Source organism: Moschus berezovskii, chromosome 21 (genome assembly GCF_049115385.1).
Source record: "Moschus berezovskii isolate FMDL1 chromosome 21, NW_MosBer_1.0, whole genome shotgun sequence".
NCBI classification, from domain to species: Eukaryota; Metazoa; Chordata; class Mammalia; order Artiodactyla; family Moschidae; genus Moschus; species Moschus berezovskii.
In genome coordinates, this window is record NC_142480.1 from 47,642,139 (window position 1) to 47,663,440 (window position 21,302).

General features: G+C 39.9%; 1 protein-coding gene and 1 pseudogene across 1 annotated transcript in view; one reads left to right on the forward strand and one right to left on the reverse strand.

Moving 5' to 3' along the window:
* Window positions 1-21: 21 nt before the first annotated feature.
* The window catches only part of SEC11A (SEC11 homolog A, signal peptidase complex subunit), a 36,790-nt gene continuing 15,509 nt past the window's right edge, over window positions 22-21,302 (forward strand). Inside the window, exons 1-2 of the mRNA XM_055417876.2 lie at window positions 22-188; window positions 17,815-17,924. Of these exons, the coding sequence (XP_055273851.1) occupies window positions 138-188; window positions 17,815-17,924 (161 nt within the window). The 5' untranslated portion in view covers window positions 22-137. The remainder of the gene's footprint in view (window positions 189-17,814; window positions 17,925-21,302) is intronic.
* Window positions 19,493-19,964, reverse strand: LOC129550318 (NADH dehydrogenase [ubiquinone] 1 beta subcomplex subunit 2, mitochondrial pseudogene; annotated as a pseudogene).

The window sequence follows — 21,302 nt, forward strand, 5'->3', positions numbered from 1 at the left end:
GCCGGTTCCGCCCCGGAAGCGGAAGCGCGGGCACCGCGGGGTCCTGTCCAGTGTGCGCTTGGCCCGTGCGCCTGCCGTTCCTCCCGCCGGTCACATCGCGCCCTCTCGTCTTTCCGTGTCCCCTCGCCGGCCCCGCCATGCTGTCTCTAGATTTTTTGGACGATGTGCGGCGGATGAACAAGCGGCAGGTGAGCTTGGCCGCCCACCGTTCCCCTTGTACCTTACACTGTTGCCCCGCGGACCTCTGGGCCCCAGTGTGAGGGCCTGAGCGGGTCTGACTCCTGGACTCTTCCATCTCTTTGTGGATTCTGTGGCCAGAGATAGCTTTATCCACTCGCTGTTTTAGCCTTGGCTGAGACTGGGCCTTCTCCAGGCGGAGCGGGAAGGCTGATCGTCACGTTCCATTGCCTATAATGAGGCAGGGAAGCAAGTGGAAACCGTAGGGCTCTTTGTAAGTGGGAGTTGGGGTTGCTTATTGTGTTAGACTGGGTAAGGCGGCAAACTTCAATCGCAGTGACTTCCGATGGATTCCGGCAACTGGGTTTAGCAGTGCACTGCTTCTCTGGCTTCTGGGATGCTCAGGGAGACGGTTATAGGCCCCACAAAAGCCATTCTACTTTGAGCCTGTTGCACCCCTTCTAGTACTGCTGGGCCCCAGCGGTCTGTACTGACTTCCTGGAACCACCTTCGAGTTCAGAGTTGAAACAGTTACTCTGCTTGCCCTCGAGTCCACTTTAGCGTTAAGGTGTACCCCAGAATATTAGTGGTACAGGGATCTTGAAACTTACATTTCCTGATTTTTGTCCTTAAATCTTACTCCATCCTGAACTTAGAGATCATATTCCGGATAGTACTGTTGCAATTATTTGTCGTTGTTGTTTAGTCGTTTCTGTCGTGTCCGACTCTTTTGCGATCCCATGGACAGTAGCCTGCCAGTCACCTCTGTCCATGGGGTTTCCCAGGCAAGAATACTGGAGTAGGTTGCCATTTCCTTCTCCAGGATATCTTCCCGGATCAGAGATGGAACTCGTGTCTCCTGGGACACCTTTACCATTGAGACACCTGGGAAGCCCTGTAATTATTTAGTCATTGGAAAAAGTTACTTCTTTTTGTCTTCGAGGTCAGAAGTGTCTGAAGAGCCTAGTTTTGCTTGCCTCGGACTTTTTTTTCTTTTTACAGTATTTTGCTGTTAAGAAGGATCCTGATATCACTATTAAAGGTTTTTCTCTTGGACTTCTATTTTGCAGTTTGTAATTACCATTTAGGGAAGAAAATATGCACCCTCCCCTTACTTCCCTTCAGACCTCAGCTAGCTCAGTGTTACCTCCTCTTAGACATGTTTCCTACTTCCTTCAGTCATAATTGATCTTTCCTTTTCAATTTGCTTGATGTTTATGTCTTTATAACTTTTAAAATCGTCACTTGTATAGTGTTTTTTCATCCATATTTGAATTTCTAGGTGCCGCAGACATTTCTCTGGAGAAATTCTTATTTGGGGGCTCTATTTATTGTTCCCTGTGCTAGGTTCAGTGAGAAAAATGCAAAGATAAATAAGACAGACTCTGCCTTCAAGGAGCATCAATATGTAGAAAATGACTAAGGCAGAACAGTAACTATTTTGAGCTCTTGCTATATGTGGAGTGCATTATATACCTGTGAGGTAAGTCATTTTATGCCCATTATACAGGTGAAGAAAATGAGCAGCCTACCAGACTGTTAGGAGGGGATGGGAAGGATTGGATTGCATGGGGATGGGGTGAGGAAAAGTTAGAAATGAGGTTTTACCTGCACATAGTATCTGAGGAAAATGATGGTGACTGTAGGTACTAAGGGGTTTCCCTGGTGGCTCAGCGGTAAAGAATCTGCCTGCAATGTAGGAGACTAGGGTTCATTCAGTCCCTGGGTTGGGAAGATCCCCTGGAGGAGGGCATGCCTACCCACTCCAGTATTCTTGCTTGGAGAATCCCATGGGCAGAGAAGCCTGATGCGCTGCACAGTCCATAGGGTCGCAAAGAGTTGAACTCCACTCAAGTGACTAAGTATGCATGCATGCATACGTACCGAGAGCTTACTAGATGAAAAGAGGGAAACTAGAAGTTTCATCAAATGTTTGATTAATTTGAGTTGTAATTATTTTTTAATAGAGGAATACTTTAATATAGTAAACTCCATGCATTTAAAGTGTATCAGTTGAGGGAATCCCCTGACAGTCCAGTGGTTAGGACTCGGCATTTTCATTGCTGATGGCCCAGAATCCATCCCTGGTCAGGAACTAAGATTTCAGAAGCTGCCCGGCAATGCCAGAAAAAAAAAAATGTATCAGTTGATAAGTTTCTACAGTTATATATGTACAGTACAGTCTAGATACAGAACATTTCTATCACCCAGGAAATCCCTTGTAGTTCACCTGTCTAACACTTGGAAACCACTAATTTGCTTTTTGTCGTCAGTATCAATGGGTTTGTGTTTTATAGAAGTGGAACCAGAGTATGTATTCTTTTGAGCTTTGAGTTTTAATTGATTTTTAACTTGTGTGTGCTAAATCGCTTCAGTCATGTCCAACTCTTCAACCCTATAAACTGTAGCCCTCCAGGCCCCCCTGTTTGTTTACTGTATGTAATTTTTTTTCTGTCTGCTTCATAATTTTCAGAATTAAAGTGTTTCACTACCTTCATGGCATCCAATAAGCTGTTGCCAGATTAATGTCTTCTTTCCTGGCCTCAAACTTCAGTAGATCCTATTGTAAGTTAAAGTCCCAAGCCCCTTAGAATGGCATTTGCAATAAGTCCTACCTAGTCATTTTACAGTCTGCTCTTTCTCTCTCTCATAAACTGGGGTTTAATTTTCCTACCTATTTCATTTCACTGTATGTATGAACATGGTTCTTTTCAAACTTTGTGTACTTAACTGTCTTGAGAACTCCCCTTGTATTATTTCTGAGTCTTTGTGTACCTCCCTGGACTATTCAGTTCAGTTCAGTTCAGTCACTCAGTCGTGTCCGATTCTTTGCGACCCCATGAATTGCAGCACGCCAGGCCTCCCTGTCCATCACCAACTCCCGGAGTCTGCCCAAACTCATGTCCATCGAGTCGGTGATGGAATCCAGCCATCTCATCCTCTGTCGTCCCCTTCTCGTCCTGCCCCAAATCCTTCCCAGCATTAGGGTCTTTTCCAGTGAGTCAACTCTTCGCATGAAGTGGCCAAAGTATTGGAGTTTCAGCTTCAATATCAGTCCTTCCAATGAACATCCAGGACTGGCCTCCTTTAGGATGGTCTGGTTGGATCTCCTTGCAGTCCAAGGGACTCTCAGGAGTCTTCTCCAGCACTGCAGTTCAAAAGCATCAAGTCTTCAGCGCTCAGCTTTCTTCATCGTCCAACTCTCACATCCATGCATGACCACTGGAAAAACCATAGCCTCGACTAGACGGACCTTTGGTAGACGGACCTTTGTTGGCAAAGTAATGTCTCTGCTTTTAAATATGCTGTCCAGGTTGGTCATAGCTTTCCCTTCCAAGGAGTAAGGATCACATAGACTATTAGATGATCTCTAAAGCCCTTTTAGCTGTTATATATTATTTATTGGAGAAAGCAATGGCAAGCCACTCCAGTACTCTTGCCTAGAAAATCCCATGGACGGAGGAGCCTGGTAGGCTACAGTCCATGGGGTCACTACTGAGCAACTTTACTTTCACTTTTCACTTTCACACATTGGAGAAGGAAATGGCAACCCACTCCAGTGTTCTTGCCTGGAGAATCCCAGGGACGGGGGAGCCTGGTGGGCTGCCATCTGTGGGGTCGCACAGAGTTGGACATGACTGAAGTGACTTAGCAGCAGCAGCAGCATACTATTTACTTGTCTTCTCCCCTTTACATTGTGGCTCTTTTACTGTAATATCAGAGCACAGCTTTTCTGAGGCTTTCCTTAATCCACAAAGCCCTGATTTGTAGTTTGCCCATTTCTGTGGTATAAATACTTGCAACATGGCCAATTTCAAGCTACTGACATGACATCACTGAATGTTGAATTAGGAAGAAATGTAGTAGGATGTAGCTATAATTTCCACCTTACAAATAAAATTTAAAAAATAATCTCAGGAACATAGATAATGGTAAAATGTAATAAAATAATTAGAAACTGATGAATTTAGATTATTTGTTAACTTTGTTTTTAAAGTAATTGTACTAATTTTTATAACACTGTTTAACAATCAGCTTGCAAGATTTCTTAGAATTTAGCAAGTTGGTTCCATCACTCCTCTGGTTGTAGGTTAATTTCTTGATGCCCATTGATATAGCCTTTGTGTGCAGAAAAGCCTATTTAGAATTCTTGTATTTAAAGAAAAACACCTCAGTTTATAACGGCTAAAATTTAAAAACTAGTTCTTAAATCTTTTAGAATCAGTTTTCAAATCTTATCCTATTGAAAGTCTAGCAACTTTTTTTTTGGCACATCACAAGGCCTGTGGTATCTTAGTTTCCCGACCAGGTATTGAACCTGGGGACTTGGCAGGGAAATCACAGGGCCCTGACCACTGGGCTTCCAGGGACTTACCAGATCTAGCAAATTTTAAGAATCACTTTTAAGGGCCTTTGAATATTTAGGCTAATTTGTAAATGGACATCTTAAAAACATTAAATTTGATTTATAAATTTAAAGAATTTCCTTTTTAAGAAGGTTGATTATTCAACAAGCAGCAGTGCATACTTAGGTAATTTTTACAAATATGAAGCTTAAGTTCTCTCACATGTTTCAGCATTTGAATATAATGTATAAATAGTAAGCTTTCTGATTAAAATAATAAATCTATAACAACTGATTGTACATTTTGAATTAGAATTGCAAACCGGACCTACTTTAGTAGGTCAGATTCTCTTTAAATGTTACAAAAACTTAAGATTCCAAATACACAGAGTCCTTAACATAAGAGTATTAACACTACATAATTTCCTTTAAGCATTTCTGTTCTTAATTGTAAATTTTCCTGGAGTGAAAAGATGCTTATTTGCTAAATAAGTATTAAGCCAAATAATTTTTATATTACTTTTATGTGTAATTCTCTATTTGCTGAGAATTTTTTGGTTTTGTTTTTTGCTGAGAATTCTTAATGACCAGAGGACTTTGGCCAGCCTGATTGGATCCGTGTTTGAGCCCTGATGGACTAGTCTGACTGTCATAGAATTTCCTCTTAGTGTCTCCTTAGGTCTTTTCCTTTACTTGATTGAACTTTGCATTTCTTTGGATTTTAATTATCTGTATGTTTTCCTACCAAAATCTGAAGACTTTAAGACTTGGCACAATCCTTTCTTTTGTTGTCTTTCCTTTTAAAAAAAAAATATTTTGGCTGTGCCCGTGAAGCATGTGGGATCTTTGACCAGGAATTGAACCCCTGCACCCTGCAGTGGAAGGGCAGAGTCTTAACCACAGGACCACCAGGGAAGTCCCTCTTTTTATATCTGTCTCTTAGGATCACTTAACTCTTAATGGCTACTGTAGTGATTTCTGATTGAATTCCAGATATTTTTGGTAACTTTTTCTTTTTAATAAATTGGCCCTCTAGTGAAGCACACAGAAGCCTAGATTTTTCTTAGACTTGGACCGAATATGAGCAAGTGTACTGCGAATAGGACGTATATACAACACCGAGGATGGATCCATTACTTTTTTTGATTATTGAAAGCTAATCTGGTCTTGTTGAGGATCAGGAAAATCTTTATCACTAGCAGGGTATTAAATACAGAGAGTTGTCAACTGGTAAAAGATGCTCAACCACTAAAATGGGTAAAAGAAGACTCTTAAGGGGTTCAGAAATAGTGTGTGCGGAAACCAGTAATTATGCCTTCTAGGATAAGGGAGTCAACAAAGAACTAGCAGAATACCTCCCTCCAGTTCAGTTCAGTTCAGTTCAGTTCAGTCGCTCAGTCGTGTCCGACTCTCCACGACCCCATGAATCACAGCACGCCAGGCCTCCCTGTCCATCACCAACTCCCGGAGTTCACTCAAACTCATGTCCACAGAGTCGGTGATGCCATCCAGCCATCTCATTCTCCGTCATCCCCTTCTCCTCCCACCCCCAACCTTTCCCAGCATCAGAGTCTTTTCCAGTGAGTCAACTCGTCGCATGAGGTGGCCAAAGTATTGCAGCTTCAGCTTTAGCATCAGTCCCTCCAATGAACATCCAGGATTGATCTCCTCTAGAATGGACTGGTTGGATCTCCTTGCAGTATAAGGGACTCTCAAGAGTCTTCTCCAACACCACAGTTCAAAAGCATCAATTCTTCGGCGATCAGCTTTCTTCACAGTCCAACTCTCACATCCATACATGACCACTGGAAAAACCATTGCCTTGACTAGACGGACCTTGGTTGGCAAAGTAATGTCTCTGCTTTTTAATATACTATCAAGGTTGGTCATAACTTTCCTTCCAAGGAGCAAGCGTCTTTTAATTTCATGGCTGCAATCAGCATCTGCAGTGATTTTGGAGCCCAAAAAAATAAAGTCTGACACTGTTTCCCCATCTATTTCCCATGAAGTGATGGGACCAGATGCCATGATCTTTGTTTTCTGAATGTTGAGCTTCAAGCCAACCTTTTCACTCTCCTCTTTCACTTTCATCAAGAGGCTTTTGAGTTCCTCTTCACTTTCTGCCATAAGGGTGGTGTCATCTGCATATCTGAGGTTATTGATATTTCTCCCAGCAATCTTGATTCCAGCTTGTGCTTCTTCCAGCCCAGCGTTCCTCATGATGTACTCTGCATATAAGTTAAATAAGCAAGGTGACAATATACAACCTTGACATACACCTTTTCCTATTTGGAACCAGTCTGTTGTTCCATGTCCAGTTCTAACTGTTGCTTCCTGACCTGCATACAGGTTTCTCAAGAGGCAGGTCAGGTGGTCTGGGATTCCCATCTCTTTCAGAATGTTCCACAGTTTATTGTGATCCACACAGTCAAAGGCTTTGGCATAGTCAATGAAGCAGAAATAGATGTTTTTCTGAAACTCTCTTGCTTTCTCCATGATCCAGCGGATGTTGGCAATTTGATCTCTGGTGCCTCTGCCTTTTCTAAAACCTGCTTGAACATCTGGGAGTTCACGGTTCACATATTGCTGAAGCCTGGCTTGGAGAATTTTGAGCATGACTTTGCTAGCGTGTGAGATGAGGGCAATTGTCCGGTAGTTTGAGCATTCTTTGGCATTGCCTTTCTTTGGGATTGGAATGAAGACTGACCTTTTCCAGTCCTGTGGCCACTGCTGAGTTTTCCAAATCTGCTGGCATATTGAGTGCAGCACTTTCACAGCATCATCTTTCAAGACTTGAAATAGCTCAACTGGAATTCCATCACCTCCACTAGCTTTGTTAGTAGTGATGCTTTCTAAGGCCCACTTGACTTCACATTCCAAGATGTCTGGCTCTAGGTCAGTGATCACGTTATCGTGACTATCTTGCTCGTGAAGATCTTTTTTGTACAGTTCTTCTGTGTATTCCTGCCACCTCTTCTTAATATCTTCTGCTTCTGTTAGGTCCATACCATTTCTGTCCTTTATCGAGCCTATCTTTGCATGAAATGTTCCCTTGGAATCTCTAATTTTCTTGAAGAGCTCTCTTGTTTTTCCTATTCTGTTGTTTTCCTCTATTTCTTTGCATTGATCACTGAGGAAGGCTTTCTTATCTCTCCTTGCTATTCTTTGGAACTCTGCATTCAGATGCTTATATCTTTCCTTTTCTCCTTTGCTTTTCGCTTCTCTTCTTTTCACAGCTATTTGTAAGGCCTCCTCAGACAGCCATTTCGCTCTTTTGCATTTCTTTTCCATGGGGATGGTCTTGGTCCCTGTCTCCTGTACAATGTCACGAACCTCCGTCCAGAGATCATCAGGCACTCTATCAATCAGATCTAGTCCCTTAAATCTATTTCTCACTTCCACTGTATAATCATAAGGGATTTGATTGAGGTCATATCTGAATGGTCTAGTGGTTTTCCCTACTTTCTTCAATTTGAGTCTGAACTTCGCAATAAGGAGTTCATGATCTGAGCCACAGTCAGCTCCTGGTCTTGTTTTTGCTAACTGTATACAGCTTCTCCATCTTTGGTTGCAAAGAATATAATCAATCTGATTTCGGTGTTGACCATCTGGTGATGTCCATGTGTAGAGTCTTCTCTTGTGTTGTTGGAAGAGGGTGTTTGCTATGACCAGTACATTCTCTTGACAAAACTCTATTAGCCTTTGCCCTGCTTCATTCCATGCTCCAAGGCCAAATTTGCCAGTTACTCCAGGTGTTTCTTGACTTCCTACTTTTGCATTCCAGTCCCCTATAATACCTGGTGAAATACAAACACTCCTTGGGAAGAGAAACCCCTCCCACTTTCTGTCATCTTGCAGCTGCCCTGCAGTGCCTTTGTTAAGAAAAAAACGTACATCCTTGAGGCAGTGGAAAAAGGTGCGCTAGTTTACAGGGCTCAGCCTAGTAACACAGAAGGATGGATTTGGCACCGAAAGGCAATAAATTGATAATGCCTACTCTTCCACTGTTCTCTCAGGCCAGCCACTTAAGATGATGGAGGACACATAAGACCAGTGAAATTCATGACTGTGTGCCCATGTGACCGTTGTGCTTTAATTACCTGTAAAATAAGTTTCCTGATCAGAAGCAGTGTCGTATGGAATATCATGATGAGTCGTAAGGCATTCTGTAAGTTCATGGGTGGTGGTTTTGATGGAAATACTGAAGATAAGGAAGACAGATCTGTGGCTGTGGTGGTTTAATTGCTAAGTTGTGTCCAGTTCTTTGTGACCCCATGAACTGTAGCCCATGAAGCTCCTCTGTCCATGGGATTTCCCAAGCAAGAATACTGGAACGGGTTGCCATTTCCTTCCTCAGTGGATCTTCCTGACCCAGAGATCAAACCCAGGTCTCCTGCACTGCAGGGAGATTCTTTACTGCTGAGCCACTAGGGATGCCCTCTGTATCCAGAGTCTATTATAGAAAGAAGAAAGTACTGCCCCTTCCATGATGGAAGTGATCTGGTGTCAGGAATGGTGGCATTGTTGGTCTTTGCAGTTGGCAGTCTAGGCACTCATCATTGGCTAGCACCAAGTTGGTCTTGGTGAGTGAAAGCCACGTTGCTAACCTTCATCTTGGCTGCTATAACCACTTGACGATGAGTCCATTGGTTAAGAGACATGGGTGGCTAGGGAAAGAGACTGACTGACACTGTGATTTACTGCATTACAAGTTAAATTATGGTTTGAATCTAGAGAATCACTTCAGTAAGAAGAAAGGAGAGGACAGCAAGAGCCAAGCCAGATCATGGAAGGCCCTCTGTGCTTAGGGGTTCGGAATTTATCCTATAGGTGGTAAGAGAAGATTTTGAGAGGTGGTAAGAGAAGATTTTGAGCAGACAGCTCAATAATTTTATTTTCATTTTACTAACAATAATTATATATTGGTGGATGAATTAGAAAGATGTACTAGAGATAGAACTGTCGGATTGCTTCAATAGTCTGGATAGGTGGAGATGAGATGTGGAGTAAGGCAGTAGTCATAGAAATAAAGCCAGTGGGTTGGATTGAGAGATGTTGGGAAGGTAAAGTTTAGAGGACTTACATGGATGGTGGGACTAATCACTAAGCTAGAGTATATGGAGGGAGGTAGAGGAAAAGGATTGAGTTCAGCTCTGTACGTGTTGAATTTAAAGTGTCTATGTAACACCTAGGTGATTTTCAGTAAATAACTGGATATACTTACCAATTGGATAGAATTGGTCTCGTCTGGAGAAGAGATTTGGGTGATATATGCTGATATGTGATGATTGAATCTATGAATAGACAAGACTGCAGAGTGGAAAGAGAAAAGGGCAAAGGCTGGACTCCTAGAACACTTGTGTTTAATGGGATATCAGAGAAGAAGTCAGATTCTGAGGTTGGTGACACAGAAACCAAGAGATCAGGGAGTGAGAAAAAGTTAATCAAGTGCCAAGTGTCTCAGAAAAACAAGGTAGTTAAAATAAGATCATGGACTCCCTCCTCCTGGTTTTTAATGAATAGTTTAAATAGTTAATATATTTACATTGTTCTCCCCCACCCCCACAAAAGTGAAAGTCACTTTTTCCTATAGTCTTGCCAGCATTGTGTTTTCAGACTTTTAGATTTTTTCCATTCTAATAAATGTAAAGTGGTATATCAGGACAGCTTACTTTTATTTTGTTCATTTTGAGTTTGGTTGAGCATATTTTCATATGATTTTGGAGTTTATATTTCATTTTCGTGAGCTAGCAGTTCATAACACTTTGCCTATTTTCCTTTTGGATCATTGTTATTGATTTCTAGGATCTCTTTATAGGACAGTTAGTCTTTTGTTATATATATATAGTAAATATTTTCTCCCAGTTTGTCATTTGTCTTTTGATTTAGCTTATAATATAATTTGCCATACATAGTTGTTGGATTTTTTTTTTTTTGGTTATATGCTCTTTTATATTGTTTTGGGTAGTCAAATTTACCATTTTTTCTTCATAGCTCCTGGATTTCAGGTCAATTTAAAAAACTTTCCTTACTCCAAGGCTTTCGTGCTTTTGTGTTTTTTTTTTTTTTGGTGTGGACCATTTTTAAAATCTTTATTGAATTTTTTGCAATATTGCGTCTGTTTTATTTTTTGGGCACAAGGCATGTGGGCTCTTAGCTCCCCAAACAGGGATCAAACCTGCACCCCCTGTGTTGAAAGGTGGTTAACCACTGTGTTAACCCCTTGTATTAACCACTGGACCTCCAGGGAAGTCCTGGCCTTTCCTACTTTGTTTTCTTCTGTCACTTTTGTGAATATGTGCCTTTAAAAAAAAAACCACTTTATTGGCGTATAATGTATAAAATTCACCCATTTTAAGTGTGTAGTTCATAGGTTTTAGTAAATTTATAGGGTCATGCACCTATCACCACAATCCATTTTTAGGATATTTTCATCATCCCAAAAGATCCTTTGTGTCCTTTTCAGTTCAGTTCAGTCGCTTAGTCGTGTCCGACTCTTTGCAACCCCATGAATTGCAGCATGCCAGGCCTCCGTGTCTATCACTAACTCCCGGAATTCACCCAAACTCATGTGCATCTAGTCGGTGATGCCATCTAGCCATCTCATCCTCTGTCGTGCCCTTCTCGTCCTTCCCCCAGTCCCTCCGAGCATCAGGGTCTTTTCCAGTGAGTCAGCTCTTATGAGGTAGCCTAAGTATTGGAGTTTCAGCCTCAGCATTGGTCCTTCCAATGAACACCCAGGACTGATCTCCTTTAGGATGGACTGGTTGGATCTCCTTGCAGTCCAAGGGACTCTCAAGAGTCTTCTCCAACACCACAGTTCAAAAGCATCAATTCTTTGGTGGTCAGCTTTCTTCACAGTCCAACTTTCACATCCATTCATGACCACTGGAAACCATAGCCTTGACTAGACAGACCTTTGTTGGCAAAGTAATGTCTCTGCTTTTTAATATGCTGTCTAGGTTGGTCATAACTTTGCTTCCAAGGAGTAAGCGTCTTTTAATTTCATGGCTGCAGTCACCATCTGCAGTGATTTTGGAGCCCCCAAAAATAAAGTCTGACACTGTTTCCACTGTTTCTCCATCTATTTCCCATGAAGTGATGGGACCAGATGCCATGATCTTAGTTTTCTAAATGTTGAGCTTTAAGCCAACTTTTTCACTCTCCTCTTTCACTTTCATCAAGAGGCTTTTTAGTTCCTCCTCACTTTCTGCCATAAGGGTGGTGTTATCTGCATATCTGAAGTTATTGATATTTCTCCCAGCAATCTTGATTCCAGCTTTTCAGTTCAGTTCAGTTGCTCAGTCGTGTCCGACTCTTTGCGACCCCATCAATCACAGCACGCCAGGCCTCCCTGTTCATCACCACAATACCTATTTCCACTCCCAGTCCCAGACATCCACTAATCTGCTTTGACTCTCTATGATTTACCTTTTCTAGGTATTTTATTATTTTATTTAATTTTTTGTCAACAATTGGCTTTTAGTAAATCAAAGCAGACATTTTATATAAATGGAATCCTATAAAATTCTACAAAATCATTTTGTAGCTGGTTGCTTTCATTTCACATAATTTTGTAAAATTATGGTGAAATACACTTAAAATTTTCTATCCTAACCATTTTTACTTTGTTATTATTTTTTAAAATTGAAATGTGGTTGATTAACAATGTTGTATTAGTTGCAGGTGTATAGCAAAGAGATTCAGTTACACATATATATATGTCTTCTTTTTCAGAGTCAAATTAGTTTGTTTTTCTTTACTGTTTTTCTGTCTTCTATTTCACTTATTTCTACTCCTAATTTTAGTATTTCTTTTCTGTGAGTTACTTTGGATTTCTTTTGCATTTTCCTAATGTTTTAAGTTGGAAGCTTAATTTGGGAAATCTACAAATATTTGAAAATTAAACAGTGCATTTCTAAATAACTCATGGGTCAAAGGAGAATCACAGGGAAATTGCAAAATATTTTGACCTGAATATAAACCAAAACACAGCTTATAATTTGAGACCTTTCTGTTTTTCTTAACATAGGATTTACTGCTATCAAATTCCCTTTACATACTACTTCCCGTGCGTCCCACAGGTTTTGAAATGTTGTATTTTTATTCTCTTGATTTATTCTACCATGGGTGATTTTAGAAGTGTCTTATTTGATTTCTAAACATTTGGGACAGTTTTTCAGGTATCTTTCTGTTACTGATTTCTGGTTTCATGCCATTGTGATTGGAGAATACTCTGCATAATTCAAATTCCTTTCTATTTATTGAGACTTGTTTTGTGGTCTTGAATATGGTCTGTCTTTCTGAACAGTCTGTGTGTACTTAAAAGGAATGTGTATCTGCTCTTGTTGGACAGAATGTTCTATAAATATCAGTTAGGTCAAATTGGTTGGTAGTGTTGTTCAAATCTTTTCTATGCTTATTGATTTTTTTTTTAAATCTTCTTGCTGTATCAGTTATTGAGAGGGGATATTGACATTTTGGACTATAACTGTGAGTTTGTCTATTTCTTCTATTCTTTTCCATTATGTTTTATCACAAGATATTGACTATAGTTCCCTGTGCTATACATTGGGACCTGGTTGTTCATCCATTCTGAATGTAATGGTTTGCATCTACCAAACCTCAAACTTCCAGTCCATCCCTCCCTCTCCCTCTGCTTCTTGAGGGAGTCTGTTCTTTATGTCTGTGAGTCAGTTTGTGTTTTAAATAGGTTCATTTGTGCCATATTTTAGATTCCACATGTAAGTGATATCATTTGATATTTGTCTTTCTCTTTCTGACTTACTTCACTTGGTATGATAATCTCTAGTTGCATCTTGAAATAGTTTTTTATTACTATGACTTTAGTTTCACTAAACTTTTCTTTTGTGATGGCTGGATGGCATCACCGACTCGATGGACATGAGTTTGAGTGAACTCTGGGAGTTGGTGATAGACAAGAAGGCCTGGTACTGCAGTCCGTTGCAACCTTTAGTCCAAGGTTAATTTTTCACTACAACTAAACACTAACTTTTGAGTATGCTATCCAAAGCCCATGTGTTATGAACATTTCCACTCTGGCCAGTGGAAACAAATTATTCCTGCCCCATATGAGCTTTTAGAATTGTTCTGTTGCTCCTTTTAGATGATTCTGTAGATGTTTCTTTCCCTTCAATGCATATGCTGATCTTTGCTGATCATCACTCAGCTGAAGACTTGAGAAGAGAGGCTGCATAGATCTATGTATAGTTATCATTTCTGTAATGCCTTACAATCAAAGCTGCCTTCGTCTCCCCAGACTCTCAGTTCTTTGTCATCAAGTCGAGGAGACTTGTAGGCTCTGGCTATATTTCCATTTTGCCCTGTGGCCTGGAAACCATCCAGTCTGTAAGTTGGGCTTACAACTTGCCCTAATTATAGGGCTGACCTTGTTTCTCCTTTCATAGTCCTGTGCTACCTGGACACAGGCACATGTCTAGTGTCCGAAAACCTTTGTTTATATGTTTTATCTATTGTTTTAATTATTTTAGGCAGGAAGGTGAATTTGATCCTTTTTTCTCCAACTTGGCCTGAATAACATGTTTGTGGTTTTTTTTTAACTTTTTTATTTTGTGTTGGGGTATAGCTGATTAACAAACAATGTCATGATAAAGTGGACGGCAAAGGGACTCAGCCATGCCTACACATGTATCCATTCTCCCCTAAGCTCCCCTCCTATCCAGGCTGCCCCATAACATTAAGTAGAGTAAATAGCATATTTTTGAGATTCATCTATGTTGTGTGTTTCAATAGTTCATTCATTTCTATTCCTGAGTAGTTTTCCATCATTTGGAAATAATGTTGTAATTTATTTATTCACCTGTTGATGGACATTTGGGTTTGTTTTTTTTTTCCAATTTGAGCTATTATAAATGAAACTACTATACAAGTGTTGTGTGGATATGTTTTCATTTGTCAGATTTTAAAGAAATTTAATGGATTTTTTAAAATGAAAGTCATCTTATGCTTGTTTAGACAAATCAGGAATTTTTGTTATTGTTGTTATCATTTAAGAGCCTCACTGGGACTATCAGTGACTTTATATATATATATATATAATATTATATATTATAATAAGTGTCTATTCTGAATATGCTTCAGGTTTTCAGTGCCATAAGTTTTACTTGTAGCTGCTCTCAGTGTGCTGCTGCTGCTGCTAAGTCGCTTCAGTCGTGTCCGACTCTGTGCGACGCCATAGACGACAGTCCACCAGGCCCCCCTGTCCCTGGGATTCTCCAGGCAAGAACACAGAAGTGGGTTGCCATTTCCTTCTCCAGTGCATGAAAGTGAAAAGTGAAAGTCGCAACCCCATGGACTGCAGCCCACCAGGCTCCTCTGCCCATGGGATTTTCCAGGCAAGAGTACTGGAGTGGGGTCCCATTGCCTTCTCTGGCTCTTAGTGTATCTGCTTCTAACACCCTAGTTTCTAACTGCTACTTCTTTTGTGAATTAGAAACCAGGGGAATTGTGATTATTAATTAACAAGTCAAGTTTGAGGTCTCAAAATAAGTGGAATTTAAGACTTAAGCCAACTGCTATTTTGTAGCTCTTGGATACATTTTTGCTTCCATGGTCATGTTTGTCTTCACTTGAGATTACTAGAAGTCTGACTCCTATGAAAATACTCTATTTGTTGAACTTGAAGTATCTCTTATAATGGTGTGTTTGATAACTAATAAGTGCAAGTATATAACTTCCAAATTTGTTGTTCTTTAGTCACTAAGTCGTTTCTGAGTCTTTTGCAACCCCATGGACTGTACCCACTAGGCTCCTTCCTTTGTCCATGAGATTTCCCAGGCAAGAATACTGGAGTGGGTTGCCATTTCTTTCTCCAAGGGATCTTCCTGAGCCAGGTCTTGAACCTGCATATCCTCCATTGGCAGGTGAATTCTTTACCACTGAGCCACCATGGAAGCCCCAACTTCCATATTCAGTTCAGTCACTCAGTCGTGTCCGACTCTTTCTGACCCCATGAATCACAGCACGCCAGGCCTCCCTGTCCATCCATATTAGAACTTGTTAAATTATAAAATTTAAAGTTACTATCAACTTTATTTTGCTGAATTTTCTGTTGTAGGTTTTTCTCAAATTCTTGTTATTTATTACTTACTGTGTATTTGAAATTATGTAGATTATTCTAGTCATGAAACTTTTTGGGGAAGTCTCCACACACTACTTCCTAAAAGTGCAAAAGAAAAATAGCACACATAAATCCTTATGCCATAGCTACCAAGAGATATTACATAGAGCTTTGACTGGTTTTTAATAACATTCTTTAACTTTGAACACTGAAGAACATAATGTTCCAGCCATTTCTTAGAAAAAATAATGGAGCTCTTCAGTTCTGTGATTGTTACTCTACATATGTTACAATGTCCTATTAATAGCTTGCTGTGGCCAACTGGTATGAGAAGGTTAGGTAGCTGCCACCTTACCTCTGTCAGTACCCAAAATACTTCTCTACGTTCATTCTGTACATTCATTAGCATTCAGATACAGTGGTGAAGAAAGCAGGGGCTTTTGAGTAAAGATTTTTGTCATGAAAAAGGGAAGAAGAGAGTGAAAAATATGGTACTTTCAAACTTTTGCTCAGGCAGAATATTTGTTTTCACAGATAGTGTGCTTCTGTCTAGGTTTTGACAGTCAGTCATACACTGACTCAGAAGTGTACAAGTAGGCATCTTTTAAGGAACAATTATAGTTATACATAGAGACTCAACCTCTTTCTCTGTTGTTCAGGTTGCTCTTGATGATTGGATACATGTCACAACGATGATTGTGTAGTGAAAATAGGATTATGTGTCTGAGGAAAAAGAGAAGAGTAATTTTAGTGACCTCCTTGCAGGGTCAGAGAAAATCAAGATTTTTTCAATCTTTCATTTTTCTTTTAAAGAACAGCTACTTTAGGGACTTCTGTCCCTAGTGGTTAAGAATCTGCCCTCAATGGCAGGGGGCACAGGGTCCATCCCTGGATGGGGAACTAAGATTCCACATGCTACAGGGTGCAGCCAAAAAATTAAAAAATCCAACCAGTTATTTTATTAGCTATCTCACACCTGTTCTGACAATGCTACATCTGTGCCTTTCTGAAAACAGAAAGCTTTTCCTCAGCAAAACAGATTTGAACTGACTGACATGTAGCTATTTTTAGCTTTATTTATTTCAGTATGTTTTTTATGTTTTACTGCAGAAATATTAATAGGCTTGATTATAGGATATTGCCTGCTCGGGGTGTTATGTACTATATGGTATGTTCAGGTATTACCATTTCAAAATCTGGCCAATTCTGAATTATGAAGCCTTTCTGACCCCCAAGGGTTTTAAATAAGGAATCATGAAACTATGTTTTGTAGTTTTTATAGAATCCCACAGCCCTTCCTTCAGTGACTCTGGATTGGGGCCCTTAATAATCTTTTGCCCTAACCAGTAGTATATATAGGTAACTTTCTTAGCATGGGAGGTTTGGAAAATAGAGCCTTTAGCTGAATTCCTGACTGCCGATCCACAAGCTGACCACAATCACTTCTTAAAAAGCTAGTTTTTCTATCCTTAGCCTCTCTGACTCTACTTCCTTAAATCTGTCTTTGGAATAAAAAGATTATTTTTTGTCTTTTCAAAAAATAATATAAAACAAGTGGTTTGGCTTTGACAAAGTCATTTCCTCTCTCTGAGACTAAGTTTCCTCACCTATAAAATGAGGGTTCAGGTTAAATGTCATTGAATAGCCTGTAATTATCAAGGGCTATGTATTGTAGAAAAGTAAGTCTTAGAGGAGTTTCAAAGCACAGGTACATTGCTGTTGGCTGGTATGTGCCGTGAATGTGATGGAATTTAAGCTGAATGGTTGTAAAGCCCAAATGAAATAATTTATGTGAAAAGTTCTGAAAATAATGTTATCATATGACTGTAACGTGTTTTAGCAAACAAAGTGGAGCAGGATTCTTTGGGTGGGTTGAGGGGGTATACTGGGATGTGCTGATGGGGTAATTATTACTCAGTTTGAAAGGCAATCTCTGGGACTTCCCTGGGGTTCAGTTAAGACTCTGTGCTCCCAGTGTAGGGGACCTGGGTTCGATCCCTGGTCAGGGAACTAGATCACACATGCCACAACTAAGACCCAGTGCAGCCAAAAAAATAAATAAAAATTTAAAAGAAGTCTCTGAATGTCAGGTGCCCTAATAGTGCTACTTGAGTCTTTAAAATTGATACTACTCTTGGTTGCTTTCCTCGGTTGGGCTAACTGGACCTGATCTCTTCTCTTGTTCTTACAGCTGTATTATCAAGTCCTAAATTTTGGAATGATTGTCTCCTCGGCACTAATGATCTGGAAGGGGTTAATGGTCATAACTGGAAGTGAAAGTCCGATTGTAGTGGTGCTCAGGTAACAATTAATTTTTCTTTTCAAGGCATGGAATTGCATGGCATTACTTGGGAGAGAAACTGAGATGTTGAATAACAGATATATCATTCCTTTAAACATTACTGTTTCCCAGAAGAGGGCCTGGAAGGAAATTTGTTTTTCTTTCTCAGTTGTGAGAAATTCTCAACTTTGTCAGGCGCTTTCCATTCAGATCCCAAAGGGCTCATGACTTTTCCATGAAATGTTTACCATATGACCTTTATTTTTGGCACATCTGTTAAGAAAGTGTTTCAGTATAGTTTATTTTCCAGAAATCCTTCTGTCTTCTTATGTTTTTTTACTTTAGTCTATCAGGGCTGATGGTGGTTTAGTTGCTCAGTCGTGTCTGACTCTTTGTGACCCCATGGACTGTAGCCTGCCAGGCTCTTCTGTCCATGGGATTTTCCAGGCAAGAATACTGGAGTGAGTTGCCATTTTCTTCTCCAATCAGGCTGATACTTAATTGTTAATTTACAAGATCATATATCATCCTCATAAACGAGGAATTCTTCTGCAGCATGTTCTCAGTGTCAGTACAGAAGCCTCACTAATTATTTCCATGTTTCATGCTGACCTTTAAATATCACTTCTAAATAGACTTCAGGAATTTTGAATATATTAATGCCATCTCTTAAAGTGACAAATAGTACTGATTTTTCCTTCCCTATCCTTGTACTCATATTCTTAATGATTTTAAAAACTTAATTTAGTAACTCATTTTTGGAGAATTAACACTTGGTTATTTAATTGAATCATTATAATTTGGTCTTGTTTGAAGCTTAATTATGTAAACTACCTCAGGTATTTTCTGGGGATGATAGAATATAAATATAAAATTGAATCATTAACATTACCTAGAGTCTAGATTATAGTACATTAGTCTTAACAAGAAGAATTTGACTCTGACTGTCTTACTAGGCTATACTTCCAGCAGTAAGTGGTTGGAAGCACTGGGTGTCCAGTGTCTTCCTCCTCCCTTACTAATACTTAAACACACACCCTGGGTCTGTCATTATTACTAATCAAATGCAGTTGTGATTTTAAAGATCCAGTGAAACATCTGGATTTTATTCTGGGAAAGCACTTAATGTATTGATTGTTCTAGAAGTATGGAGACTTGGGTCTTTAGCTCTTTCATTGTCTAACCTACAACCTTGGGCAAGTCTCTTACAGAGTGAATCATAGCTTCCTCATCTATGAAATGAAGGCTAGACCTAGATGTTCCATGTCTAAAATTGTGTGGCCCTGAGTTCCTGGACAGTTTTGAATTCAGTAAGTGTTCAAACACTAATGGAAGGAGAAGCCACACTAATTGTCGCTGTGGGGGAAAGCTGTCAAGAGAAGGCCCAGGGAGGCTTCTTTTGGAGATTCTTCTGGGATTATTTCAGATTGAGTTCCATTCAGTGGAGATGCTTAAGGACAGTCTAATTACCTTTAAACTGGAAATGATGGAGTGAATAGGGGATTGTACTAAACACCTGCTCCACACTTTGGTGGTCCTGAACATATCAGCTGGGATTTATTTTTATTTATTTATTTTATTAATTATTCTTTATGCTGTTATAAAATGCACTGTTTCTTCGGAACCATCATAGGTGCAAAGTCAAAACATGTTTACAGACAAATGTTAAACATAACAAGAAACATGGGGTGCACCCATTGGGCAAGAGCTGAGTCTCCATTTTCAGTCTTCATCATCCGGAGGGATACCCGATTCCTCATCTGTCCACTGGGAAGGGTCGGGATAAGGAAAGTGACCCAGCAGAGCATCTGAGTCGTGCCAGAAGCGCCAGAGAATCCAGAACCACATGGTCGCACTGAAGAACTCGGCCTGGATCACCTGGGATCTGGTCAGCTGCGGGAACTGTCTGTACTGGGGCTCGATGTGCGCACCTCCGCCAGCCCGACGGACGCCACCGGCTCCAGCCGCCCGCCAGCCACCCGCGCGCAGCGGCCTCTGAAGAGGTGGCCTCCAACGTGAGCGAAAGGCGCCAGTGCTTTCAGAGCCGACATGCCAGCCATCGTTAGCCCGGCTGTTGCCCAGGCCGCACCGCCGCCGCACTCAGCTGGGATTTAAAAGGGATGTTTGGATAAGTTTTTTGGTAGCTAGGTTATTCATATATTAAACTTTTCTGATTGTCAACTTGGAATAAAAAAAATGAAAAGAGACCAGGTCAAGAGAGCATCTGGTCAAGACTGGTGGGAGTAGTCATTACGTGATTTCATGAAACTTCAAGGAATATAATTTTTACCTAGATCCGAATGTACCTCCAAGGACTCAGACCACCTGAAAATCCACTTTTAGGACTTTTGTGAAACTATTGGGAATAAAGACAAATACTTATTATTTATTTTACTTAAGTTTCAGGAAACATTCAAAACTGATTTTTCCACCTTTGTGACACTGAGGTCAGTTTTATTTTTATATAAATATATTTAGGCTGAATGGCCTTCGGGATCTTAGTTCCCTGATGGAGGATTGAACCTAGGCCTCCTACAGTGGAAGAGTCCTAACCATAGACCTCCAGGGAATTCCCCAGTTTAATTTATATAAATTATATATGACCTCTTACAAAATTGATTGATGATGTATTATATTTAAAAGTATAGTTTAATCAGATAATAAATAGAAGTCTACTAATTATTTAATTTTTTGAAAGTTTCTTTAATAATTATTTTTTTAATAATCCTTTTCACCACATGCTTTTTATCTGTTTTGAGTTGCCATCTGTATCTGGATTCTTAACTCTTTTTTTTTTTCCTCATCTAACTTTATCCCCTGAATCTGCACTCTTGTTTTCATCCTACACTAACATCTCTACCTAGATGTTGACCAGGCACTTGAAGCTCCACCAATAAAAGTGAAATTCATATCCTTTTCCCAAAAACCTGTTCTTCTTCCTCCTAGTTCTGTGACTGTCATGACCAACCATCTGCTCAGTTGCCAGTGTTAAAAACCTAAGAGTCATTCTTGTTCCCCCTTCTGTCATAATCCAATTGACCATCGAATTTGTTGTTTTCCCTCCCTCTATTCTGCCCTTTTATAGCTGTACTCCCTGCTGCTGTTCTATTTCAGGCCCTCATCATTTCCTGCTTGGGCTATTGTGACTTTAAAAAAAAAATGCTTTTATAATAAAAATTTAAAAATATTTAATATATTTTCATTAAATGAAATTTTGAAAACACAAAAAAATCTAGATGAAACTAAGTCACCTATGGGATATAATCACTATTAACATTTTAGTCTCTTTTTCATGTGTATTATTTCTTACATAATTGAGGTAACACTGCATGTATTCTTTTTTCAGTCTTTTCCCCTTATTTTCCAGTGTGCGTGTTTTAATAACACTTAATAATTGC